This window comes from Dipodomys spectabilis, unplaced genomic scaffold, assembly GCF_019054845.1.
Source record: "Dipodomys spectabilis isolate Male_0828 unplaced genomic scaffold, ASM1905484v1 ptg000138l, whole genome shotgun sequence".
NCBI classification, from domain to species: domain Eukaryota; kingdom Metazoa; phylum Chordata; class Mammalia; order Rodentia; family Heteromyidae; genus Dipodomys; species Dipodomys spectabilis.
In genome coordinates this window covers 8,633,292-8,661,257 of record NW_024870815.1, presented here as the reverse complement: position 1 = coordinate 8,661,257, position 27,966 = coordinate 8,633,292, and the positions used below count along the sequence as shown (strand labels likewise).

Sequence of the window (27,966 nt, the reverse complement as noted above, 5' to 3'; positions counted from 1 at the left end):
TTCAGAGGAGAGAGTAAATTTCCAACATCAGGAGGGACTGAGGCCAGGCAATAGGAGGAACTATCTGCCAGTGAATAGCAATCAGATAGTATATTATGAATACATGAATAGTTTTTCAGTTTCTGAAAGTTGTTCATTTAATTATTTCAAGAGATAACCAGCTGCTGCTCTCATGCTGTAATTTTCTCTTGTGGGGTCTTAGTTTCCCCACCTCTTTTACTTTTCTTATTAGTATATATCAATTATATAAAGGGGTTTCATATATATATATATATATATATATATATATATATATATATATGTATGTATGCACTTTGATTAAATTCACATTCCCTCTCCTCCCTTTTTGGGAACGATTTACAAGCGTTGTATTATTCTGTTTTCCTATGTGCCAGCTTTGTTATTAAGTCCCAGGAAAAGCCTATCGGTCAGCTGTTATGCTCTCTGATTAGCCCTCAAATCTTTTCTCAATCCAGATTTTCCTCTGTCCTTTGCTGCACTTGGCTGGCTTTAGCTTTTATGTTAGGTCGCAAAGCCCTTTGTGGGCAGGGTCCTATCTAATCCTTTACCCCTGATCTTGCTTAACTAGGGGACTGTCAGACCTTTACATTTGTTAGGAACGCTGCTCCATGCCCACCAGTCTCGCTTCCCCACTCCTTCACCTAAGGCCCCCCAACATTTCCAGCTACTTCTGGAAAGCGCTCCGAGTCCGGGATGTACTACAAATCCCAGAAGACAACGCGGTGTGTGGGCGCACGGCGGCGTCTGCTGGGCTGTGAGGTCCTGGAGAAGATACAGGCACACCAAAGCCATTGCTGTCCCTCTTTCCGCTTCCTTGGACAACCGGGGCCTCTCCAGTTGTTCCCATCTATTTCTTGGAAGACCCTGGAGCCAAGGCCAGGGCGCAAAGGGAAGGAACAAAGTAGGCGGGAACACGGATGCGACAACTTCCGCTTCCGGTGGCAAAGGGCAAGCGGAATGTAAACACCGGACCACGGACTGGTGTCAGGTAACCGGGGGCTGTGGGTCCGCGGAAGGGAGAAGCGGAAATTGAGCGGGGTGAGTGCGTGAATTAGCTGCGGAGGAGCTTCCGCGAAGCCTGGCCGAGCAGGGGGCCGAGGTTGGTGTCGGGCCGCGAGCCGTCTCGCGCGGAGGCGGCCGCCCGGCCTCGACCTTTCCCGGGCTGGGGCTGGGGCTGCAGCCCCGCTTCTTTTCCACGGGTCTCCAGAGGCGCGTCTGGAGGGCCTGGGGGGGCCGTCTGGGGGACCTCGGGGCGGGGGGGGCCGTCTGGGGAACCTCGGGGCGGGGGGGACCTCGGGGCGGGGGGGGGCCGTCTGGGGGACCTCGGGGCGGGGGGGGCCGTCTGGGGGACCTCGGGGCGGGGGGGGGCCGTCTGGGGGACCTCGGGGCGGGGGGGGGCCGTTTGGGGGACCTCGGGGCGGGGGGGGCGTCTGGAGGGCCTCTGGGCTCTGTGTGTGTGCGTGTGCGCGTGTGCGCGCGTGGAAGGCGTCTGGAGCCGGGGTCTGACCTCGCTTGTCTCGGCCTGCACTGCCTTTGTGAGTTCGTCCTGATGGACGTTCTTCTTATTGTCTGGCAGTGAAGGGAAGGGAGCGGATTTCTCTCCCTCTGTCTCTCCCGGTTCGCCCTTCCTTCTCTTCCTCCCTTCTCCCTTCCTCTCCTCTTTTCCTCCTCTACCCTCTTCCTCCCCATCCCCCCACGTGATGATTTTTTTGGGGGGGGGAGGGTAAATCCTTTCTTGAAATTTTTTGATCCCAGTCTATAATGTTTACCTGGAAGGTTGTGGTTGTCATTATCTGTGGCCACACAGGATTTTCCTATTGAGACCCAAGTTCTTGGACTTAGTCCAGTATGCAAGACACTTTACTCAACCACAGTTATGCGCAAGACAGCCATGGCGAGGTAGGATGTCGAGACAGTAATTTTATCAAGCTCTTATTACTGTATGGATGATTGAACGAGAACCGGGATTTAGAATTTAGAATACGACGTCGTTGTTGAAAAAAATGTTATGCCATTTGTTAAATGTAATTCTGTATAAAATAATGTCAAATCTGTTTTGGTCTAAGCTCAACATAGACCCTGAATGTTAGTAATTTACTTACATCGTTTCTTTTTCTTTTCTCTTCTTTTTTCTTTTTTGCCAGTCCAAGGGCTTGAACTCAGGGCCTGAGCTCTGTCCCTGAGCTTCTTTTGCTCAAAGCTAGCATTCTTACCATTTGATCCACGGCGCCACTTCTGGCTTTTTCTGTTTATGTGGTACTGAGGAATCGAACCCAGGGCTTCATACATGCCAGGCAAGCACTCTGCCACTAAGCCACATTCCCAGCCCTTATATCCATCCTTATCTTGAAGAAAAATGTTGGTATCTTATGCATCTAGCTGTAGGTTTAGGACAGCCTCTTCTGTAAGAAGTTGTAATTATTTGTTGAGGTAGCCTTAGAGGAACAATAAACGAATCCTTTTTTATGGGGAGATGGGAGCGCTACAGGCCAGTTGGCATTGACCTAGCTAAGTATTGACCTGGGACTTCTGACCTCATGCTTCTCATGCTTTTCCCTCCCGAGTACCTGGAACGCAGTCCTTATTCTGCTATTTGGCTTTGTGTGTATGTGGGTTTCTGAGATTCAAACCTGAGGTCTTGCACATACTCGGCAAGTCCTGTACCAATGAGCTCCATTCCCAGTCATGTTTTTCCTGCACTTTGAACAGATGATTACCTCCAATTTTTCTGATTAATGTGAAGCTTAGGGTATGAAATTCGTAACCATATTTTATTTCCCATCTCTCAGGTAATATTGACTCCATTTAATGTCGGCAAGGAATGTATTTTTTTATTTATTGTGAAAATACCATACAAAGGGGTTGCAACTACATGGGCAAGATAAAAGGAATGTATTCTTGACTCTTCCCAAGGCTACAGTTGTTTATTTCTTGTGATATCAGGCCTTCATACCCTTATGCTTTCATTCTTTCATGATCTGTTACAGTTTCCAGTTTCAAGAAATGTGGGCGAGAATGATGTAAGCATGAAGCAACAGGCCTTGCAGGCTTTTTTCATACATGACTGAGACAGGCACTGGGGGCCTTATACCTGTTTTCAACAGTTACAGTTGGTTTTATCTGGAAGATGGGGAGGATAGTGGGACTCTGAATGACCTATTAAATAAAAATAATACATTTGGTCTTTCTTTTTCCTTTCACACACACCTTATCTCCTGTTACTAATAATCAGCAAAGTCAATAATTGTTTATATTTTTCATTCTTTCGAGTCTTACTATTTAACCCAGTTTAGCACGGAACTTGCTCTGTAGATCGTGTGTGGCCTCACACTCAGGATCAGTTTCATGTGGACATATTTCACCATACTTGAACTTTGACAGTTTTTTCCTTGTGAATGCATCAGATTTCTTTTAGTATTAGAGTTTTGCTTTGGTATCACACATTGCTAGTAAAGAAACATAGCTTCGTTTCGAAACTTGAATCTAGAAAATTGTAATCATAATTCTTTTTACCTATAGAGACAATCATAAATATAAGGACACTTTTTAATCTTTCTTATCCTGCTAATGCCTTCTCCCTGTTTGACCTCTCTCTGTCTCTGGACTTGTTTTCCTTAGTACACTGGTTTTTAGCCATTTCTTGGTTCTTGCCTTAGGATAGAGAAGTTATTTTCTAACAGAAGAAATTTGTTCTCTGTATTGAGTCTATGTAGAAAGTTTTCATCATTTAAATTTCTTAGTGTAGTTTATATTGGTTCTTCAAATTTTTCTCAAAATTTTTACTTCTTTGGGAAGTATGTGGTTGACCTATACAGTACATTTTTTGTTGTGAGTTATTGGTTTTATCAGATTTATTAAGAATTTAGATCCATGATCCATAATTTTTATACCTCTAGATTTTTGCCATTATGTTGAGCTTTGACAAGCCAATTACAGCATTCCTCAACTTTTGTTGCTCCTCCTTTTTTTTTTTTTTTGGTCAATTATGGAGCTTGAACTCAGAGCCTGGGTGCTGTCCCTGAGCTCTTTTGCTTAAGGCTAACACTCTACCACTTGAGCCACAGTGCCACTTCCGGTTTTCTGGTGGTTGATTGGAAATAAGAGCCTCAGGGACTTTCCTGCCTACTCTGGCTTTGAATTAGGATCCTCACTCCTCAGCCTCCTGAGTAGCTAGAAGGCAGGCACCACCATCTCCTGGCTGGTTCCTCTTTCTTTACGTGATTACTTACACTTTATTTCATCTATATTTCAGTGGTAAGGACTTTGATATCTGCTAGGATTTATTCTCTATTTCATTTGTTTTTCCCAGTGCTCTAGCTTGTCAGTTGATCATGTCTTTGGGATTACAGATTCCTTTAAGAATGGAATGAAGGGGTAGACACTCTTCTCCAGAACGCACACAGTATTTAAAATATTTACTCACTAGAGATTCCTAAGTAGCTTGATGCCCAGCTGTGCAACTAATATATTGTTGAATTTTTCAGCTCTTTCCCTAATTAAATATTTGTTAAATACTTTCAGCATTTATTTAGTCTATCTTTTCTCATCCCTTATATTTGTATATCATTGTAGATTCACAAAACAATTTAACATCTGTTATTTTTAAAAATTTACCTGATAAGCCTGCCAAATGATTTAGCAATTTTTCTTTTCTTTCTTTTTGTGCCAGTACTAGGGCTTGAGCTTGGGGCATGACATTGTCATGAAAAGAGAAACGAACAATGAAAAGAACAATGAATCCTATGTATTGACATCTGTCTTCATCAGTTAGCCTTTCAGAACAATTTTATTTCACATTTTTCCCTGCATTCCTCACCCGTTTATTTTTTGAAATGATTCTTGACACATAATTTCATGTGAAATATTTTTATAAGCTGAAGATTTTATAAGGTAGTAACATGTATTTTTTGAAAGATATGGTTTCCTTTTATAAACACACTTAGGCTACACCTCCAGCTTTTTTTGGTTAATTAGAAATAAGAATCTCAAATTTGTCTGCCTGAACTGACTTTGAACCCCATCTCAGATCTCAGCCTGTGAGTAGCTTAGATTATAGGCCTGCGTTTTTGGCTTCTGGTCCCATATTTCTTATAAACTGGCAGAAGTTGAATCTAATTCAGAATTAGTCTTTGCAAGAATGCTCAAAGGGTGGCATACTGTTTTCATTAGGGAGTACAATGATGTAACATCCAGTCATCTTTCTTTGTGACTTTTAGCAGTTCTTAATTATTGCCTAGGTCCACTTATTAAAAATGGTGACAGTTTCATCTTTTTATCTTTTATTTATCTTTTATCTTTTATTGGCCACGTTTGAATATTAAAGCTGTTTGTTTTGTGTGTGTGTGTGTGTGTGTGTGTGTGTGTGTGTGTGATTTTTTTTCCCCCCAGAATGGCTTCCTTTGGGTGGAAGAGGAAGATTGGTGAGAAGGTGTCGAAGGCCACATCCCAGCAGTTTGAAGCTGAGGCTGCTGATGAGAAGGATGGGGTTGAGAATGATGAAGGGAATTGGCTTCATGCCACTAAACGTAGGAGAGAAATTCTCCAGGAAGACTGTGCTGAGAAAAGTAAGCAGCTGAAGGAAGAAGGAGCCAACTTGGCAGAAAGTAAAAGGTATGTTTTAAGAATGTTCTTGTGGAGAATAGTTCACATTATCTGCATCACTGTCAGTAATGGGATGGAGCTTTGAATTCAGTAAATTCATGTGTGAAAAATCTGGTAGAAGTGCTGAAATAATAGACAGTAGTATGTTTAGAGTCACCTGAAAATTCCATGTTCAGGGAAAAATGAAAGTTGTTAAATAGTTGTATGATACTTATAATGTTTGCTCTCCTCTCATTTTTGTTGAGTCTAGAAGGACAAATGCTAAGTGAAATACAGTCCAACTTACTGCTTAACAGAAGATGGTCTAACCTCTGGAAGCTTTGTGGTATTATGTTAAATAGGCATTCCCCGAAGTATCAGAGCTAGACAATAAAAAATAGGTTTTAGTTATCCTTTGTTACTTATTACTACTACTTTTTCTTCCTTTTTTATTGGCATACATTAATAGTACAGAGGGATTTTATTGTGATAATTCTGTAGATGCTTACAGTGTACATTGAACATGCTCTCTCCATTATATTTTTCCTCTTTGCTCCCTTTTTCCATCTCCATCTTCTTTCTTCTTTGACAGAGTCTTCCCCAGTGTGGTCCACACTATTCTTAAACTCTTAATCTTCTCATTTTACTTTTACTAGTACAGGGATAGCAGTTGTATATCACCCTACCTGGCCATTTAATTCTTGCATATTTGAGTAAATATGACATGATGCATAGGAATTTTCCAGTAGCTTCATTTTTTTCTTAGCCCTTCCCTAGCTAAGTTCTTATGCTTGTGTTATATGTAACTGTTTCTTTTTCCTCTCTATTTCTTACTCTTTAATTTCTTTTCCTCTTCCTCTGCTTAGATATTTTATTGGGAGTGAAATTCATTCTCTTGAAAGTCAGTTGGGGAAGAGTCAAGTTGTTTAGCAGATTTTGTACAGAAAATAGAATTATTATATAGATGCAAATAAAAGTGGATCGTTATCTCATACTACAGAAAAGATTAAGTAACTAAAAAGCAAAATTTAAAAGAAAAGATGGGCCTTAGAGAGAAAAAAATCCATAGGTACAGGGTCATGGAGGCTCATGCCTGTAATCCTAGCTACTCTGGAGGCTGAGATCTGAGAATCAAAAGCCAGTCTGTTTGATGTCTGTTGAGGTCCAGATTTTTATAAAAATCCTTTTTATTTTTTTGGTGCTGTGGATTAATTCTTATAGCATTTGTGTTTGGTGAAGAAAATATACTAGGAAAAAGAGACTTGACAATGTGAAAGCTATTGATACATTTGCACAGAATGTATGATTTTTAAAAAGCACAATCTTACCAGCAGGAATACTATCTATATTTTATATTTTGGTGCTGGAGACTGGATCCAGGGCCTCTTTCATGCCAATTATGTTTACTACCACTGACCCATACTCCAGCTCCAGGTTCAGAGTAGGCCCTTTGTTGAGTCAGACTACTGTTCTGATCATCCAGAGATGATCAGGCCTAACTCTTGCTGTCTGGCTACCTGTGTGATATTGAAGAGTCTGAGGAGTTAAAAAAATACAGAGTAGTACTAAGGAAGATACATTCTTTATTTTCTTGAATTGGTAAGAATGGTTGCAAGGTTTCTTACTTTTTTCATAAAGGAGTCAAAAATCAAGGAACTAACATACCAATTTCTATGTCTCATGTTACTCATAATATTTTAATAGAAGACAAACAATGAACTGTACTATATTAGCGCCTTAAATTGGGAAGGTAGGGATAGAAAATAAATAGCAATCATGACCAAGTAACATCTTAATTCAGATTGAATTGTCATTTCTAGTCCTATATGCAAAGATTTTTCTCTTGCAGAACTTTGCAAACTATTCTGTCTAGAAGAAACTCAATTATGAAATTTTCACATTTATCAAATCATTTCAGAATACCCATTACTCTACAGATTCCTGTAAATTCCTGCTATACATCCATTAACTTTACCGTTTTTGTCTTCTCTTTAGACCATACTAGGATGGAGATGGGAAAAGCTATTAGGTTACTGTCATTGGTTCTTTCTGAATATCCTGTGGTAGAGAATAATGAACTTTGTACATGAGCAAAATAACTTTTTTTTTTTTTTTTTGGTCCGATCGTGGGACCTGAACTCTGGGCCTGGGCGCTGTCCCTCAGCCCTTCAGCTCAAGGCTAGCACTCTACCACTTGAGCCACAGTGCCACTTCCGGCTTTTTTTTTCTGCTTATGTGGTGCTGAGGAATCAAACTCAGGGCCTCATGCATGCAAGGCATCCAGTCTACCACTGAGTCACCTTCCCAGCCCAGCAAAATAACTTTCTGCATGTTAGAACATGTAATCTTTTCACTAAAATCAGCTAGACCAGATGCTTTGTTTTGAATGATGAGTGCTGTGAAATAATCAAGTTTTTGCTTTCTAGCATTTGTTTCAGACTAATACACAGCTTTGGGAAATAAGCAGAATTAAAGAATCTAGTAGAGGGGCTAGGAAGGTGGCTCAGTGGTAGAGCGCTTGCCTTGTATGCCTGAGGCCCTGGGTTCGATTCCTCAGCACCACATAAGCAAAAAGAAAAAAGCCAGAAGTGGCGCTGTGGCTCAAGTGGTAGAGTGCTAGCCTTGAGTTGAAGAGCTGAGGGACAGCACCCAGGCCCAGAGTTCAGGCCCACGACTGGACCCCCCCCCCCCCCAAAAAAAAAATCCAGAATTTCAGTAGTTTGGTTACTCTAAGCTAATAAAATTAGAAATAATAGTTAAAAATACCTAGAAGTAATCAGACTTTATTGAAAGTAATGTAAGGAGAAATAGTAAGTCAAAACAAGAAAACTCAGTATCTGCCCAAGTAATCAACTATTTTTTATTTTTTTATCATTTAAAATGTTTTATTTTTCTTTAAAATGGTTTAGGGTTTGGTTTTAATCAGGTTGCACACCTCTAATCAGTCTGACATGTCAGACTGGCTCCTGCTAGCAATACTTCATTAAGTCTAAAACAACAACAAAAAGTTTTAATTTTGAAAGATAAAAATTCCAGTTCTGTGGGTATTTACCCAAATGATCACAAACAAGGCCATACTAAAGCTACCAGCACAACTTTGCTAATCACAGCATTATTCACCATAGCTAAGATATGGAATCAACCCAAATGTCCCTTAGTAGATATTATATATATATTGGAATTCCATGCCTTCATCAGAAAGAATGACACCATCCCATTTGTTAGGAAATGGAAAGGCTTGGAAAAAATTATATTAAGTGAAGTAAGCCAGGCCTAAAGAAACATAGGTCCCATGGTTTCCCTTATCTACAGTAACTAGTATAAGTTGAGGACAAGCAGAAAAGGTCAAAAGCTATGTGCATATGACCATATAAGATGATGCTAAGAGAAATGAACCCCAAGATAGGGACACAAGAGATTTTATCTTTGTTGCTGTTGTTTTTAATGTACTTATAATGTACTATGTGATTTTTCTTTTTGGTTTCTTTTGTATATTCTTCCCCCATGGTATAACCCATGTTTTCACTATAGTTGATTCCCATGCCCTATATCATGTTTATACATTTTTCTGATATGGGGAGGGAAAGGGAAATAACAAAATGCCGAAATAAGAATACAGGTTGACCCATTGTAACAATGACATGTACAAGATACTATGTTGGAAATGAACTTTACAACTTGGGGCGGGGAGGGAGGTGTGGGAGGAATTGGGGAGATGGGGAGGGAAGGGATGGTAAGGGAAAAACAAAGGAAGGGATAACAATGCTTGATAGGAAGTGTACTCATTACCTTACTCATGTAACTAACCCTTCTATACAGTATCTTTTACAATAAAAAATGTTTGTTAAAAAAAAAAAATTCCAGTGGAGAGGATGGAAAGGGATGGGAAGGGGAAACAAAGGAGGAGGCTACAATGCTTGATAAAAATTGTACTCATTATCTTGCCCATGTAATTGTAACCCCTCTGTACAGTATTTTCACAATAAAAAATAGGAAATCTAAGCATAAAAAAAGAAATTCCAGTTCTGAAAACATTAGTTTGAAATTTAAAACAAAATAAGGGTTAATGTTTCATGTTGGTAATACACCCCTCTTACACAGAACTAGAAATGTAATTTTCCTTACACAGGTACTGACACTGATGGACACAGTCAATAAAATTTAGAGCATGTCATTTACAGTTTTTTTTGATGGTATTGATCATAGAATCTAATAGTCTTTTTATCTACACTTAGAAGGTATGATGTTCTGATCTTGAGGCCATATTAAGTATCTATCGTCATGTTCAAAAATAAAAGAATTGAAATCAGTTATATTTAAACTCTTGTGATCTTTACCTTTAGCCTTTTTTTATTTTGCCAACACAATTCTTTCTTTTATTTTTTGGTCTGTTGGGGTGCCTGAACTCTTAGCCTGGGTGCTGTCCCTCAGCTCTTCAGCTCAAGGCTAACGTGCTACCACTTGAGCCACAGTGCCACTTCTGACTTTGTCAGCTTATGTGGTGCTCAGGAATCAAACCCAGGGCCTCATGCATGCAGGGCAAGCACTGTACCATGGAGCCACCTTCCCAGCCTGTCAACACAATGTTCTTATACAACTTTGTGTTGTGATTGTGTCTGAAGTGTTCTTTTCTTCTGTTTTTGGATAGCTGCCTTCCTGTTCTCCAGATTTCTGTTTCTGTTATGTTGTCAGTAAGCTCTAGTCTGACTAGCGTACTTGTAACCCTACTTTCTGTCATATCGGCTTCTTTTTTTTTTTGGGTACGGTCGTGGGTCCTGAACTCTGGGCCTGGGCGCTGTCCCTCAGCTCTTCAGCTCAAGGCTAGCGCTCTACCACTTGAGCCTCAGTGTCACTTCCGGCTTTTTTCTTTTTGCTTATATGGTGCTGAGGAATCGAACCCAGGGCCTCAGGCATGCAAGGCAAGTGCTCTACCACTGAGCCACCTTCCCAGCCCCTCATATCAGCGTTTTTCTTTTCTTCTTCCTTTTATTTGGAACTTGAACTCAGAGTGTCATGCTTTCCCTTATCTTTTTGTGCTCAAGGCTGAAGCTTTACTCTTTGGGCCATACTTCCACTTCAGCTTTTTATTCGTTAATTGGAAATATGAGTTGCATAGACTTTTCTGCCCAGGCTAACTTCAACCAAAGATCCTCAGATCTCAGCCTCCTGAGTTGCTAGGATTGCAGGCTTGAATCCACAGGTACTTGGCTTCCTTTTGGGATGTTTTTTTGGTTTTTTTTTGTTTTTGAAATTGATCATGGGGCATAAACTCAGGTCTAAGCCCTGCCCCTGAGCGTTTCACTCAAGGTTAGAGTTCTACCTGTTTGAGCCACAGCACCACTTCTTGTTTTCTGGTAGTTAATTGGAAATTAATGGAATTTCCTCCTCTGGCTGGTTTCGAACTGTGATCCTCAGATCTCAGCCTCCTGAGTAGTTAGGATTACGGGTGAGCCACTGGTGCCTAGCCCTTTTTGGATTTTTTCCCCCAGTCCTGGGGCTTGAAGTCAGGGGCTGGGACTGTCCCTGAGCTTCTTTGCTCAAGGCTAACACCCTGCCACTTGAGCCACAGTGCCTCTTCTGGCTTTTTCTGTTTATTTGGTGCTGAGGAATTGAACTTCATGCATGCTAGGCAAGCACTCTACCACTAAGCCATCCTTCCCAGCCCTGCTTTTTGGATTTTTGAGACAAAGTTATGATATGTAATTCAGGCAGACTTTCAACTTGTGTTCTTCCTGCTTCAACCTGCCAAGTATTGGGATTATTGCATACCATGTCCAGTTTATTTTACTATAGTGTTTCTCCTTTTTTGAAATTCCTTTATATATTTATTTAGCTACTTATGTTATTTATTTCTCTCCTCTAGAATGTAAGATATGGAACAGTAAGAACTTTCTCTGATGTGCTGTACTGAATATTCAGCTCTTGAATAATATGTGGTATTTACTAGGCCCTCAATAAATGCTTGTCTATAAAACTATTATGTTGGTTTATTGTGGGGAGCTATTTTATAACAGGTTTTCATGAGCTAACTGCTGTTGACTACATTTTATCTATAAAACATACATAAACAAATCCAAATTAGAATATTACTATTCAGAGAATATGTTTTATACCCTAACTACAAAAGGCTTTTGGAAACAGAATTTTTCAACTCCTTTCATTCTCTCTTGCCATGAAAACATAGTACTTGAAAATAACTTCTCTATTCTGTGTCTCATTCCTTTTCCCATAACCTATGTTTTCCCCATCTTCCAAGTTGTTTTATGTAACAAGGTTTTATGGAAAATAAATCTTGGGCTGGGAAGTTGGCTCAGTGGTAGAGCTCTTGCCTTGCATGCCTGAGGCCCTGGGTTCGATTCCTCAGTACCACATAAGCAAAAAGAAAAAAGCTGGAAGTGGTGCTGTGGCTCAAGTGGTAGAGCGCTAGCCTTGAGCTAGCGCTTGAAGAGCTGAGGGACAGTGCCCAGGCCCAGAGTTCAGGCCCCACGACTGGAACCCCCCCCCCCCCCCCAAAAAAAAAGAAGAAGAAAATAAATCCCATATTTAGAGGATGTGAAATACTTATTTGGTGTGTGGCAAAAAAGCTTTGGGGCTTGTAGCTAGATCTTTGTACTTTAATCTTTAGTCTAGCTCTGTTTATTAGTTTTGTAATATTAGGCAAGTTACTCATTCTGCATATTGCTCCTTTTCTGTGTGATATACTTACTTCATAATGTTGTGCTGATGAAATGAACCCTACATATATAATGTACTTGAATGCTAGATATAAAGCTTGATGGACATTAGGCCATGCATCTGTATGTAGGGGAACTATCCTAAGTCCAGCAGCATGACTGGTGGTATAAGCTGAACAGTTCCCAAGTCAAACACTGCAGACGGATATTCAGGTTTCAGCCTTCTAGTCTGTAATGTCTTTAGTGGTTACCGGGCATATTCACTGGAGCTACTGGAGGAGTTATGCTTTAGTAGAATGATCATAGTATCTTTCAAATGAAGATTACTCTTGACCTGCCGTAGCAAAATTTACAAACTTGTTTTGATCCAGGCATGGTTGTGCCTTCCTGTAATCCCAGCATTTGACATTTGGGAGTTATCCTAGCATACAAAGCAAAACCACCAAATTACTAAGTAGGCCAGGAAGTTGGAAGCTGTAGGCCATCAACAACAGGAGAAAACTAGAAGCAGACTCAAAATAGCATAGGTAATAGAAGTAGTGGACAAAGAGGTTAAAATACTTGTATAGCTTTGTTTAAATATTTAAAGGGAAACATGAACTTAATGAGGAGTGAACTGGATACTACAGAAAAAAAATCAATGGAATAGCTAGAAATGAAAAAAAAAATACCTGGAATGAGTTGGATTAGCAGCTATGCTAGTGGGTCTTTATAAATCCAGACGCTGAGACTGAATTAAACATGCAAGGCTTTTATTTAGGGGATCTTGTAAGCAAGAAAATAGAATGAAACTAGGAATTTTGGGAGAGCCAGATGTCAAGGGAACCAGTAATTAATAGAGCCTTCTGATCAGTCTTCACAAAATGGAGAAGCAGGCCATATGCTTAGGAATCTCACAGAGTACTCTTTGTCAGTGTTAACATTTGTCATACCATGTCACTCAGCCTGAGAAAGGATCTTGCTGTACTTGTAACTGGTACAGGTAACAGTGAGTGAGCCGAATGGCAGTCAGAGTAGCAGGGGCAGAGCTCCTGGCGGAACCAGGAGTTCCAGTGGCACTTGAGGGCCAGTTGGCCATCCACAGGAAGCTGCTCTTGTCCTCCCTGACCTGCTCATTTGTCTGCTTGAACCCACATGCAGTTCCTCAGCTCTCTCCAGTCTTCATCCAGCAAGGGCACTGGCATGAATTCACAAACCTGGAGTCTTACCTCCACAACAGCCCCTAGGAAACTTTTGTTTTAATGCTGAGGGTGTTTTGGTAATTGTAAATGTTTGCAAGGATTAAGTGCAGGGACAGTGAACTAGCTTTGAGATGGTAACAATTTTAGGAGTGATAGAAAAGGATGTGTCTGAATAAAACATTGAGAGAAATTGATAAAGAAGAGAATAGTTTCTTTTCACTTTTTTTTTTTTTTGTAGTTTTCTATTCTGTTTTTTAAATTTATTTTTTCAGACAGTGTTTTCTCTGTGTGACACAGGCTGTTCTTTAACTCATAGGTAGCCCATTAGGTAGCCTATTGATCTTGAACTCACTATACAGCCCAGGCGTACCTTGAATTTGGATCCTTGGAACTCTACCTCCCTAGAGCTGAGATTACAGATTTGCACCACTGTACCTAGCCCCTGTTTTGTTTTGTTTTTTCATTTTTCTTTCTTTAAACTCTTAATATTTATTATCTAACTTGAAAGATAACTCTAATTTGCCATGATCCAGGTGTGTCAATGTTAACCCTCTTCCAAAAGCGGTCAGCACTTCTGCACCAGAATCTTCTTCAGCCTAGTTTACAGTAACACGTAACTCAGATTTATTTTGCCATTTAGCTATTTTACTTTTGCAGTTTTATTATGTAAGATTTATGAATTAAAAGACTGGCTCACTTCCCATCTGAACCTTAAGTAATTTGGTGCTTTTTAAAGGTGAAGATAGTTAATCTAGTGGTTGAGAGTGAATTTTGAATTCACTTTATCTGCATTCAAGTCCTACTTTATAATTTCTGTGTGTATAAACCTTGAGTTATTAATTTCTGTCACTTTTATTTTCTCATATGTAAAATGGTGATACATATTTTATAAAATATTGGAAGATTAAAGAGTAGGCCCAGGTAAAAGTATAACATGCCTCCTAGTACCTAGTAAGCACCAAGTAAATATACTGTGGACTTTAGGGTATCATATGTTATTACAATATTTCATGTATTGTTTTGTTTAAATATGTTTCTAAAATTATATCTGGCTAGAATATAACTCCACAAGAGTAACAGTGTAGGTCCCAATATTCTTAAATCAGTGTGTAGCTTTAACCACTAGGTGGTGATACTTGATTGTCTAAATATAAAGGCTCTAATTTTCTCTATTAGAATGTATACAAGTATAACTAGACTTGACCTGTTTAATTAAGTTCTGAAGGGCTGGGGTTAAGGCCTTGTGGATCAGACTCCAACTGGTGAGGGAACAGGGTACTAGTAAAAGCCTGCACATGACTTGTTTTTCCTTATTTCCCAATAATGGACTGTTTCATAAGTTTCACAAAGAGTGTGATCATATGTGTGTGTTTGTGCAGCTTTTGCTAGTTTAACTTGGTATTGTATTTATTCTCCTTATTCCTCTTTTCTCCTCATTCTTGATTCCCTGGGGATCCTACCACTAGCACACAGATGGCTAGCAGGCATTGGCCTCAGGCTCTGTTTTATATATCACCCAAAATACAAATCATCCGTAATTTTTTTCTTTGTCTTTTCTTCCTGTTCAGTTCACCTTCAGTTAACTTTACCTTTTTCACATATTCTGAATCTTTTTTCACCTCGGTTTTCACTGTTTATTTTCTTAATCTATGGTAATCTGTTATCGTCTTGTAACTGTTGTTTCCTATGCACATTTTTATATTCTTAGGATCCATTTTCCTCCTCTGGCCTTAATTAATTTTCTAAAGTGTAAATGAATTAATCTCTCAGTTGTTTAAAAAAATTGGGTTTTCCACACACACTTACATTAAATCTACATCTGTAACTATGGCCTATTAGATTTTCTGTGATCATAACTTTGATTTACTCCTCTGACCTCTTCCTTCTCTTCCTTCTTATTGTAGCCTCATAGATTGTTTCCTTGCTTTAGAGAATGGAATGTTTGATCCTGCCTAGGGCTCTTCCATTGTTGAGAATGGGCATTCTCCAGATTTTAGATGACCACCCTTTGTTGTTTTGTAAGTCTCAGCTCAGGTGCCTTTCTAGAGCAGTCTTTTCCTGATCGTTGTTCTGAGTCATTACATTGGTCATTACTATCACATCTTTCCATTTACTTTTTAAATCCTAGCACTTATATTTGAACTTTATGTCTTTCTTACCCTCTGCTCTTCTTACATGCATGTACTTTAGAAAGTAAGATCTAGAAATACAATAAGGATCTTCTATATCTTGTTGAATGTAGCATTCTAAGTACCTAGAATGTTGCCTGGCCCACAGAAAGTACTGTGTAAATATTTGTTAAATCAATAAGTTGTTAACTATATAGCTCATTAAATTTGAAGCTATAGATAAATCTAATTTGGAGCAGAATAGCTAAGCACACTGGCATTTCTGTCTGGTATATGAGCATGCTATCTAACTTTCTTGTCTTGATCACCAGCTGTTCTTTGCCTTATTGTAGGATATTTATTATTTTACTTGCCCTTGTATAACCCCTGGGACTGACTATTCACCTTGCTTCCTTCCTTGTGTTAGTTCAATTGAATACTGTAAGGTTGTCTTTAAACTGGCTGAATCAGACTGTGGTCATTTATTAACTACAGTGACTTTAAACCAAGTGTTTATCTTTCAGTGCTTCCTATCCAGCAGCTGCAACAGGGCTGTGTCTTTTTAGTGTGTTCCAAACTGAAGTTGAATTAAGAGATATGCTACGTGAGTTATGAGAGACCATTGATTTATTACATGCCAAGTTTCCTATGATCCTGTGGAGGAACAAAGGGGTGCCACCGGAAAGTAAACCAGAGAGAAGAATGAAAGAAGAGAGCAAGCCAATTTTATTTAGCCACATCTCTGCTAACAGCATTGGTTATGTTTTTAAAATAAAAGCAGTGGAGCAGGGCACTACTGTCTCATGCCTGTAATCCTAATCACTCAGGAGGCTGAGATCTGAGGATCAGGGTTCAAAGCAAGCCCAGGCAAGAAAAGCACATGAGACTTTTTTTTTTTTTGGGTCCGGTCATGGGGCCTGAACTCTGGGCCTGGGCACTGTCCCTCAGCTCTTCAGCTCAAGGCTAGCGCTCTATCACTTGAGCCACAGCGCCACTTCCGGCTTTTTTCTTTTTGCTTATGTGGTGCTGAGGAATCGAACCCAGGGCCTCATGCATGCAAGGCAAGCGCTCTACCACTGAGCCACCTTCCCAGCCCCCACATGAGACTTTTATCTCCAATTAACCACCAGAAAACTGGAAGTGATGCTGTGGCTCAAAGTGGTAGAGAACTAGCCTTGAGTGAAAAGCTCAGGGACAGTGCTCAGGCCCAGAGTTCAAGCCCATGATTCCCCCCCCCCCCCAAAAAAAATAAAAAGTTTCAGGGAAACAAATACAAAAAATGATCCAAGAGAACAAGAGAAGATAATACATAATAGGACTGTGACAGATATGATTGATACTGTGACAGATGGTTTTAGTTGTTTACAACCCTGACACTTGGTATAAGTGCTTAAATTGATGGAAATAGGAGCTGTGCTCCTAAGCATTGAAAGCTTAGGGTGGTGGTAGTTTATTTTATTTAAAAAAAAGGGTTTCAGAGTTGGCATGAGGTGTATTAAGGTAAGCTTGAGATATACTAAGATTGAACTGTCTGGGAGTCTGGGTATAGATATTTGTTGACTGGCTCCGAAGCTTAAGAGAAAGACTGATCGGGAAAAACAGCAATGACTAGGTGGTAGTGGAAGTCATTTACATATTGGTTTTGTTCATTTCAGTCATTCTTTAGTTTATCATTGTGAATGGATTAATATAGTTCTTTCTCCTATAGACAAAGAAACTTAAAACTGGTGCATCATTATAAAATTTCCTGGCTACTTTATAAACAGTTATCTCTTGTCAGCTAGGTTTTTGTAGCAGGACCCAGGGTTACAAGTGAGTTGTAAATTTCTAGGAATAGGACTTTATAATATTTCTAAAATGAATGAGAATATATTATGATATTGGAGTGAGTAGAAAAAGAAAAAAATATTTTAGCAGTGATTTCTCAGCTTACAAAGTACAAAAAACAAAACCTTGGATAAAAATTTTTAACAGCTTTTTTATTTATATTTTGTCTTTTTTTTCTTTTGCTGTCCTTCCCTTTCATTCTTTTATTTTTCAGATTTTCTTTAACATTATCATATTTTGAGGAGATATTTAATTTTTAAAAAATTATTATAAAGGTGATATGTGCAGAGGAGTTGCAGTTATATAAGTCAATGAAAGAGTACATTTCTTTTTGGACAGTACCATGGTAGATATTTCTTTTGGGGGGGGGGGTCTAGTTGTGGGGCCTGAATTCTGGCCCTGGGCGCTGTCTCTCAGCTCTTCAGCTCAAGACTAGCGCTCTACCACTTGAGCCACAGCGCCACTTCCGGCTTTTTTCTTTTTGCTTATGTGGTGCTGAGGAATCGAACCCAGGGCCTCATGCATGCAAGGTAAGTGCTCTACCATTGAACCACCTTCCCAGCCCCTAGATATTTCTTGGTAAGCAATTTATTTCTTAGTTCTTGATTTTTTTTTTTAACTTTTTAAAATTTTTGCTGATCCTTGGGCTTCAACTTTTAGGGCCTAGGAACTGTCCCTGAGTTTTTTGCTCAAGGCTAATGTTAGGTTTTTAAAAGAGGTTGCTGAGTAAGAACCACACCACGCACATGTATTCAGGTAAGGGGGAGGTTTATTCATCGGTCGGGCTGGCACCAGGCCATGTGTGCACTCCACTTGGCTGGGAAAGGCCTGGGAAAGAGGGCGTCTGGCCCTGGGCTAGGCCTTATCTAGGGTAGGGGCAGGGAAAGGTATGGCCACATGGAATCCAGATGTGACCTCAGCGGATGCAGATGTGACCTCTTCCAGGTGTGCCAGTTGGGTACTGGGTGGAGACTTTGCTGCGAGGAGGGTAGAGTCTCTTGCCTTCCAGGAGTGGACCTTACAGCAAACACTCTACTACTTGAGCCACAGCCCCACTTCTGCTGACTTCTCTGTCTGTCTGGCTTCAAATTACAGTCATACATCTGAGCCTCCTGAGTAGCTAGGATTACAGGTGTGAGCCACTGGTGTTTGGCTAGTTCTTGATTTTAAAATGTGGTCATAGTACTCTCAAAGACTTATTGAAAAATATGATATTAATGTAACTTTAACAACCACAGATACCGGGAAGCAATTCAGAAGTGGGATGAAGCACTACAGTTAACTCCCAATGATGCTACCCTCTATGAGATGAAATCACAGGTAATTATAAAGAATTTCATTCCTTATGAAATTGTGCTTTGTTTGGTGAGCATTGATGTGCCAAAATATTTTCTGTTCAAATAAAATTTATTTAACTTTAAAAATCATATTATTTATGGGGATTAAATATCCTTTTGGCCTGGTGTTGGTGGCTCACACCTGTAATCCTAGTTTCTCAGGAGGCTGAGGATTATGGTTCAAAGCCAGACTAGGCAGAAAACTCTGTGACTCTTATCTCCAATTAACCAACACCCCCCCCCCCCCCACCAAAAAAAAAAAAGCAGGAAATGAAGCTGTGGCTCAAGTGATAGAGCACTAGCCTTGAGCAGAAAAACCTCAGGGGCAACACACACACACACACTCTCTCTCTCTCTCTCTCTCTCTCTCTCTCTCTCTCTCTCTCTCTCTCTCTCTCTCTCTCTCTCTCTCTCTCTTCTTTTGGGAAGAAATTGTAATTCAGGCAGGATCTGTACTCCTAACAAATTTTTTTTAAGATGGTGAGTCCAAACTGGAGACACATGCTTTATCAGCACAAATACATTTAGTCCACTGAATCCAGTGATAAGAAGACCTTCCTTTAGATGCCAGTTAACTAGTACTAAAAAGCTAGAAATGGTACTGTTGCTCAAAGTGGTAGGGCACTAGCTTTGAGCATAAAAAAACTCAAGGACATTGTGCAGGGAGTTCAAACCCCAGGATTGGCATACATGCACACATGTACATTCCCCTGCCCCAGAAAGTGAAAATGTTTGTTTATATATGCTCATTTGTTAGTAGTTTGCTATATATGCACACGCACACACACGCACACACACACACACGCACACACACACACACACACAACTAACAGATCCTGTTTTCTCATCTTTTTGGCATACAGGTCTTAATGTCTCTTCATGAAATGTTCCCAGCAGTACATGCAGCAGAAATGGCTGTCCAGCAAAATCCACATTCATGGGAATCTTGGCAAACTTTGGGTCGTGCTCAGCTTGGTTTAGGAGAGATAGTCCTGGTAAGAAATTTGCATTATTACAGTGCTGAAAATTTAAGTTTATTTTGTAATCTTTGTAATTACACCCCCCCAACCTATTTATCAAATCTGTGCAAAAACAAACAGAAAATTAACCCTTAAAAGTATTAATACAATAAGGAATTATTACATGAACACAGATCAAAACTATAAACATTCTTTATGATTTATAAACACATTATATTAGAGTCAGTATATTTTTGGTAGGGTTTAGAATATGTTTTAGTTATTTGCCATCATGAAAATTAAAACTAAAACTTTAAGTTGGACACCAATGGCTTATTCCTGTTATCCTAGCTACTCAGGAAGCTAAGATCTGAGGACTGCAGTTCAAAGCCAACCCTGGGCAAGAAAGTCTGTGAGACTCTTACCTCCAATTAACCACCAGAAAACCAGAAGTGCTCAAGTGGTAGAGTGCTAGCCTTGAGCTGAAGAGCCAAGGGATAGTGCCCAGGCCCAGAGTTCAAGACCCACAACCAACAAAAAAAACAAAAACAAAAACCTTTAAAACATTGGTGTTTGGTAAAACATTTAAATAGACAATAAATGAGTTTTGGCTTTGTTCTTTGGAGCATTAAAGGTAGCATATTGCAAGGTGGTAACTATCAGTTATAGCATTATTATGGAGACAAAACTACTTACAGATTTCCTAAAAGAAATGGAAGAGTAATAGTAACAAGCTTAGACTGAAAAGTTGCTTAGCCTAGTGAGGGAAAAGTGAGGGAAATTAAATCAAAATCCTTATTCATGGAACTTTATCCAGCTTTTAACATTTAATTTTAATTGGCTTTTAATTTCTATTCATTTTCTTACACTTTTGTCCGCACATAGGTATAGGAAGAATTGTTAGATGTGTGAATTCATTGTGTTAAATTTGCCTGATACTCAAGCAAATTACGTGATACTCAGCCTATCTCTCAACATGTCTGGGTTAGACCTGTTGGTAGCAAAGGCAAAATGGATAAAAATTTGCTTTAGAGTTGTTCCATTTTCGTTTGGGCATGACTATTCATACCGGACAGTTAACATAATTCAACTTTTACTTCTTTGTCATTAAATAAATTATGACTTTATAGTCTTATAAGTCTTTTTTTTTTTTAAGGGGGGGTCCGGTCGTGGGGCCTGAACTCTGGGCCGGGGTACTGTCCCTCAGCTCTTCAGCTCAAGGCTAGCGCTCTACCACTTGAGCCGCAGCACCACTTCTGGCTTTTTTCTTTTTTGCTTATGTGGTGCTGAGGAATCGAACCCAGGGCCTCAGGCATGCAAGGCAAGCGCTCTACCACTGAGCCACCTTCCCAGCCCTTATAGTCTTTTATAGTTAAAAGTAAAACAAATTTTGTTTCTTTTTTTGAGTATTTTTTATTATCTTTAAGTAGATGTAGACCAGAGTTTCAATTCAACTTGTTTATGAGTACAGTGCATCTTGATCAGTGTCATTTCTTCCATGCTTCCCTGTCTTTCCCTACTCAACTCACACCCTCAAATGTCTCATTCCATTTTCACATGTACATATTGAGCTTTATGACTGCTAAGCTTTCTGGTGAATGTTACATTTAAATATTATTAGTGATTGTTTTAATTTGTAACTTAGATTTTTCTGGCCCTCTTGTAAATATATCTTTTGTTCTTTTGGCCAGTCTGGCTCTTGAACTCAGTGCCTGTGTACTGTCTCTAAGCTTTAACCTCAAGGCTAGTGCTCTACCACTTTGGGCCATAGCTTCACTTTCAGTTTTCTGGTGGTTAATTGGAGATAACAGTCTCATGGACTTTCTTGCCAAGGCTGCTTTGAACTGTGTTCCTTAGATGTCAGCTTTTGAGTAGCTAGGATTATAGGCATGAGCAAAGGCACTTGGCTTATCTGGAAGATTTTGATTACTCATTCAATTGTATATTTTTAGAAATTCATCTTTTTTTCAAGTTAATGCATTTTCTTGGCATATAAGTGTTCATTGTAATTTCTTATGATCTCTGTGGCATCAGTAGTAATTTCTCTTTCATTTTTGATTTTGTGTTTTCTCTGTTGATAAATCCAGGTAAACTTTCTTGAGTGTTTATCTTTCAATAACCAACTCAGTTTTTTTTCCTGTTTTTCTTTTCTCTGCTTTATTTCGGCTCATAATATTTATTTTTCCTTCTAATTTTGGGGTTAGTTTGTTTTTCTTTTTCAATTCCTTGAAGGACAAAATTGGATCATTTATTTGAGATCATTTTTCTTCCTCTAGTTATTTATTGCTAAAACTGTTAGTACTTATTCCCTCGGAGTACTGCTTTTGCTGCAATTTTGGATTAATAGTCAAGGATAGTCAATTGCCATTTTGAGAAATGTTTTCTGTTAGTTTTAGTTATGTCAACTGCCTTTTCTCTCGCTGTCTTTCTTTATATTTTGATGATTTTTGTATTGATATGCTTTGATTCATTTTGAGTAATTTTAATACTTTTCTCTTGTAACTTTTATCCTAGAATTAGAAGTGATTTACCCACAATTATAATATTTGAGTATTTTATATATGTTCATATATTTACATTTATCAACAGGTTTCATACTTTCTTATTGATGTGTTCTTTATTGTCTTTTCATTTCAACTTGAAGAACTTCCTTTAACACTTCTTATGAGGCAACTGTAGTGGTGCTGAACTGCCTTAGCTTTTGTTTGAGAAAGACTTTTTCATTTATTTTTTATTTTATTTTATTCTTTTGTCAGTCATGAGGCTTGAACTCTGGGCCTGGGCATTGTCCCTGAATTTTGCAGCTCAAGGCAAGCAAGCACTCTACCATTTGAACCACAGAGACACTTCTGGTTTTCTGGTGGTTAATTGGAGATAAGAGTCTCACATATTTTCCTGCCCAGGCTGGCTTTGCATCACAATCCTCAGATCTCAGCCTCCTGAGAAACTAGGGTTACAGGCGCGAGCCACCAGTGCCTGGCCTTTCTCATTTACTATTTATTTATTTATTTTTTGGTCTTGGGGCCTGATTTCTGGGCCTAGGCACTGTCCCTCAGCTCTTCAGCTCAAGGCTAGCCACAACATCACTTCCAGCTTTTTCTCCTTATGTGGTGTTAAGGAATCGAATGCAGGGCCTCATGCATGCAAGGCAAGCACTATTAAGGAATCGAATGCAGGGCCTCATGCATGCAAGGCAAGCACTATACCACTGAGTCACCTTGCCTGCCCCTCTCCTTTATTTTTGAAGTACAGTTTTGTTAGGTGTGATATCTTGGCAGCAGGCACTTTGATTTCTTTCTTTAAGCACTTCGAAACTTCTTCTACACCCTCTGGTCACAAGATTTCAATTGAGAAATTTGCTGATATTTTTATTGGAGTTACCTTGCTTGTGACAAGTTGCTTTTTTCCCCACTTTTCAAAATTTTCTCTTTGTCTTTGACTTTTGATAGTTTGATTATACTGTGTCTTGTATGGACTTATTTGTGTTCATACAATTCAAGGTCATTTGATTTCGTAGATCTGAATATCAATCATTTTTAGATTTGGGAAGCATTCCCAGAGTATTTTTGTTTCTTTCCCCTTAATGCCTTCTTAGAGTCTTGTAATATGTATATTAGTCTGCTTGATGCTATCTTATAGGTCCCCTAGGCTTTCTTCTTACTTTTGTTCATTTTTCTTTTTTTGCTTCTCTGACCAAATAATTCTCATGACCGTTTTCTGGGTTTACTGATCATTTCTTATGCTTTCTGCAATCTGGTACTAAACCCTTTTAGTTATTATTATTAATTTTTTTTAGTGTAGAATGCTTCAAATTTATGATCTGTGTGGTACTTTATTTTTTATCTGTATTGAAATTCTATTTATTTTCCTACAACCTCATTGATCTTGGATTCTTCTGAAAAAATTTTCAGGTAAATTGTAAACTCCATTTCTTTGCAATTGGTTTGTAGAAATTTATTTTGTTTATGTGTAACACATTTCTCTGATTCTTCTTCTATTCCTCTTTGTGTTGAGGACTACAGGTTAGACAAAAGCAGCCTATTGTCTCAGACTTCATAGACTAACCTCAAGTTAGTAATTTTGGGTCGTCATTTTGGCCAGAGATTCTAGGGCCTTTCACAACTTTCTATGAATACAATTTGTTTTATTTGTTATTTGAGGTCTGTCAGTACACCATAACAAGACTGAAGGTAGGTTTAGAAGGTGAATTTTTGGATGCTCCACCCAAGACTCTTCCTCTCTAGGAGAAGCTGGGTGAACAAGGAGCTAGGGTTTTGCATTTGGTTGCTCTGTGCCAGAGGGTGGAGCTATGGCTAAGTCCTGTTTCTGTTGTCATTATTTCCTAGATGATTAGATATGCCAGGTCATAGATTTGTAAGAAAGGTAAGACAGAAATCACTCTTTTCATATGGCTCTAGAAAAAAGTTGGGCATTAGGCATACTAGTTATTGACTTTTCCTTTCCAAGCAGAAACTGGAAGGTAGAGGGTTTTGTTGTTTTGTTTTGATTTGTTTTGGCTTGGTTTTCTTCTTTATTTACTCTGTGCTCCACTAAGGATAGGAGTTATAGTAATTGTCAGCCTAAACATTGCATTCTAGTCCCTGGCAGTTAGTTTTTTCCCAGTCCCGACAGTACACCATGGGAAACAAGCCAAGCCATGTTTATGTTCATGTTCTGTTCATGTTCCATTCCTATAACAAAATGTATGGGGCTGGGAACTTATAAAAGACATAGGTTTGTTTAGTTCACAGTCTTTAGGGCTGAAAACCCAAGATCAGGTGGCCCCATCAATTTGGCCTTCTAGGGCCCTGTTGCCTCTGTACCGCAACATAGTTGCTGGCAACATAGTGGGATTGGGTGGGAGTGGGAGAGAACATGTGATGAGTCAGGAAACAGGACTGGGATTTAGGATACAGGACTGCGCTTTTAAAATAGCTTGCTTTAGTAAGAATGTTTGATGGCACATGCCGACTCTGGAGGCAGGAAGAGTGCATATTTGAGGTCAGCCAGTCTGGGCTGCATAATGAATTCAAAGCCAGCCTGAGATACATAGACTGTTTTGAAAAAGAGGGACGGAGGGAGGGACAAAAGGAAGGAAGGAAGGAAGGACAGGAAGACCTGGAGACTGGGGATGTAGCACAGCCATAGAATACTCTGTCAGCATGCACAAAGTTCAATTCTCAGTACCACAAAATAAAACCAAACCAACCAAACTCACTTTATAAGCATTCATCGCTTCCGCAGGCAGTTCCCCCAGTGGCCTAGCCACCTTCTAGTCCTCCATGTCTTGAAGATCCCATATTGTTACATTGAGGCCCAAGATTCCAACATACAAACCTTTGTGGGACAAAGTACATCTAAACAATAGTGCTACTCCTTTTGGTTCCCTCTTGTAAAAGTGGAAGCATTGAACACAGTGAGTGCCAGCTGGTCCTTCCCCAGGGAGAATGCGGAGCTAGGACATTTTTTTCTTCTACTTATTCTGCTGAGCTGAAGAGGAGGACATATGGTAGACCTTCCCCCGACAAGAGAAGGAGACAAGTTTATAGGAATGAGGAGAAATTGTTACCATCATCCATAAGATAGATGATGTTATTCATGGCATAGATAATGGTACGGCTACTTTGGAAAATGACCTAGCAGTTTTTTGAAAAGTGAAACATCTGCCTGCTATATGACACCACAATTCCCCTTCTACATTTGTCTGTGTGTGGGTATATGTTATGCCCGTGTATGCACTGCATTTCTGAAGCTTGAACTCGGGGCTTGGGTTCTGTCCCTGAGCTTTTGTGCACAGTGCTAGCATTCTTCACTTGAGTCCACAGCTTCACTTCCAGCTTTTTATCCGTAGCTGAGGGGAGGTAAGAGCCTCATGGACTTGCCTGTACAGGCTGGCTTCAAACCTTGCCTGCTGAGTCGGATTACAGGTGTGAGTTATTGCGCCTGATCTAAGTATAGCCTGTTTTTTTTGTTTTGTTTTAACTCTTCCAAAGAGTTTTTTTAAGACTGACATTCTTGCCCCAGGTTAGGGTTGGGATGTAGCTCAGTGTCAGAGCGTCCTTGGGTTTGATGCCCAGTACCAAAAAAGAAAAGACAAAAATACAGTTAAAAAAAAAAAAGCTCAGTTTAGTATTAAAAAAATAATATGCTTTGTTTAACTGTGTTCTTCATCTCTCTACAGTCATCACTTTATAATGATGTGTAAAGGACCTACAGCAGATCATGTATCTGTGAAATCCAAAAATAAGTTTTTTGGGTTTTTTGGTCGGTTGTGGGCTTGAATCTGAGCCTGGCCTGGGTGCTGTCCCTGAGCTCTTCAGCTCAAGACTAGTGCTCTACTACTTGAGCCATAGCATCACTTCCAGTTTTTGGTGGTTAATTGGAGATAAGAGTATTATGGGTTTTCCTGCCCGGGCTGGCTTTGAACCGAGATCTTCAGTCTCAGCCTTCTGAGTAGCTAGGATTACAGGCGTGAGCCACTGGTGCCCAGCATAAGCCTTTTTGTGTAAGGATCTTTTGCATAGAGCACATGTTCTCAGAGAAACCCCACAGTTGACTTAAACCAGTGTTTCTCAAACAGAAAGGGCATGTTGCCCACAGTAAGTGCATAGAGATGAGGAATATTGTTGAACATCCTAAAATACATAGAACAAAGAGTGGTCCAAGCCAATGTGTCAGGAGAGCCGAGGTTGCCGTGAATCCACATTGAAGTGGAGTCCTTTTAACTAGGAAGCGTAACAAATAATTAGGAGCATGGCCTCTGAGGCCATCCTGCCTGCGTTTGCATCCAACCTGGCCCCTTTCCAGTCCAGGCTTTTAGTAACCGATCTCTGTGCATCTGTAAATTAGGATAAAAACCTCTTAGAATAATTGTGAAAATATGTGTTATTACATATAGATCTTTGGGAATAGTGGCTAGAATACAGTAACCGTCAATAAATGTTAGTATTGTTAAGATATAAACTCTTGACTTCAGTAGTATGTCTTCTTGGTATCATGCTATTAGGACTTGGTCCAGGAAATCCCCAGGTTTATATATTTGCTAATTTGCAGAAACTGAACAATACATTCTCTTTGTTGCAGACATATGTACTAGTACTTTTGTTTTAATGGCTCTTAGTCTGTCAGCATTTCATCTGTCACTTTCTCTCTCATGTGTGTTTGTGTGTGTGTGTGTGTGTGTGTGTGTGTGTGTGTGTGTTTATATATTTACTCAGTCATAGCAGAAGCCTAACTTCTATCCTTTATGTTCTTTTTGTTGTTGTTGTTGTTTTTGTTGTTGGTTATGGGCCTGTACCTCTGCTCTTCAGCTCAAGGCTAGCACTGTACCACTCGAGCCACAGCGCCACTTCTGGCTTTTTTTCTGCTTATGTATCGAACCCAGGACCTCATGCATGCAAGGCAAACTCTACCACTGAGCCACCTTCCCAGCCCTATCCTTAATGCTCTAATATATCACAGTAATACATTCGAGTATGTATGTATCGATGAGTCTACATACTCACACACATATAATCATCTTAAGCATACTGGGTTTTAGAAAGGAACACATGAAAAATTCTGACCTGTTTTTTTCCCCCCTAGGCAATTCGAAGTTTTCAAATAGCTCTTCACATCTATCCGATGAACCCTGAAATATGGCAAGAAGACCTTTCTTGGGCAAGAACCCTCCAGGAGCAGCAGAAGGTAGCACAAAGAGTTAAAAAAAGTGAAGCACCATCTGGAGCAACACAGTTTTCCCCCAAGTCTATCCCTGACTATGACTTTGAAAGTGACGAAATTGTGGCTGTGTGCGCAGCAATTGCTGAGAAGCAGAAGACAGTGTCAGCAAATAAAACAATGGTTATTGTGTCAGCTTCTGGGACAGTAGAGACTGTAACTGAGAAGGAGGAGGGTGCCACACTACCAGATAACTCTGTTTTTATCAAAGCCCGATGAAGCTGTACACACCTTAAGTTATTTGAGTCTGTCTATCTGATTACTGCTTAACATTTAGACAGATACACACACTCTCTGGAGAGAGGATAAGACTCCTGTCCATAAAATACATTTTCTTCAGATGAGGTATATAAAAACACAATGGTAGAATTATTATGTATTGTTGGACTGTGCTTTTTAAGTTGATTTATACTTGAGGTTAAACTCCTGAGAAAAATGTGGTTTGGTGATAAACTTTGTTTAATTTGGAAATGTTAGTGGTTACATTTAAAGGTATAACTTGAAAAGTATATTCTTGGATAGTGAATAACTTGATAGTTATTGAAGTATTGACCCATTGA

General features: G+C 39.5%; 1 protein-coding gene across 4 annotated transcripts; it reads left to right on the top strand.

Annotated features, from left to right (window-relative positions):
- Positions 1–893: 893 nt before the first annotated feature.
- Positions 894–27,966, top strand: Ttc33 (tetratricopeptide repeat domain 33). 4 transcript variants are annotated; one of them, XM_042690505.1, is made up of 5 exons: positions 894–1,009; positions 5,410–5,631; positions 18,630–18,711; positions 19,592–19,723; positions 27,272–27,966. In XM_042690505.1, the coding sequence occupies exons 1-5, from the start codon at positions 939–941 to the stop codon at positions 27,623–27,625; spliced, it is 861 nt and encodes a 286-aa protein (XP_042546439.1). In that variant the 5' UTR covers positions 894–938; the 3' UTR covers positions 27,626–27,966. The 4 variants fall into 4 exon arrangements, with proteins under 4 accessions (XP_042546439.1, XP_042546442.1, XP_042546440.1 ...); XM_042690508.1 differs by having other exon boundaries at positions 937–980; XM_042690506.1 differs by having other exon boundaries at positions 996–1,059.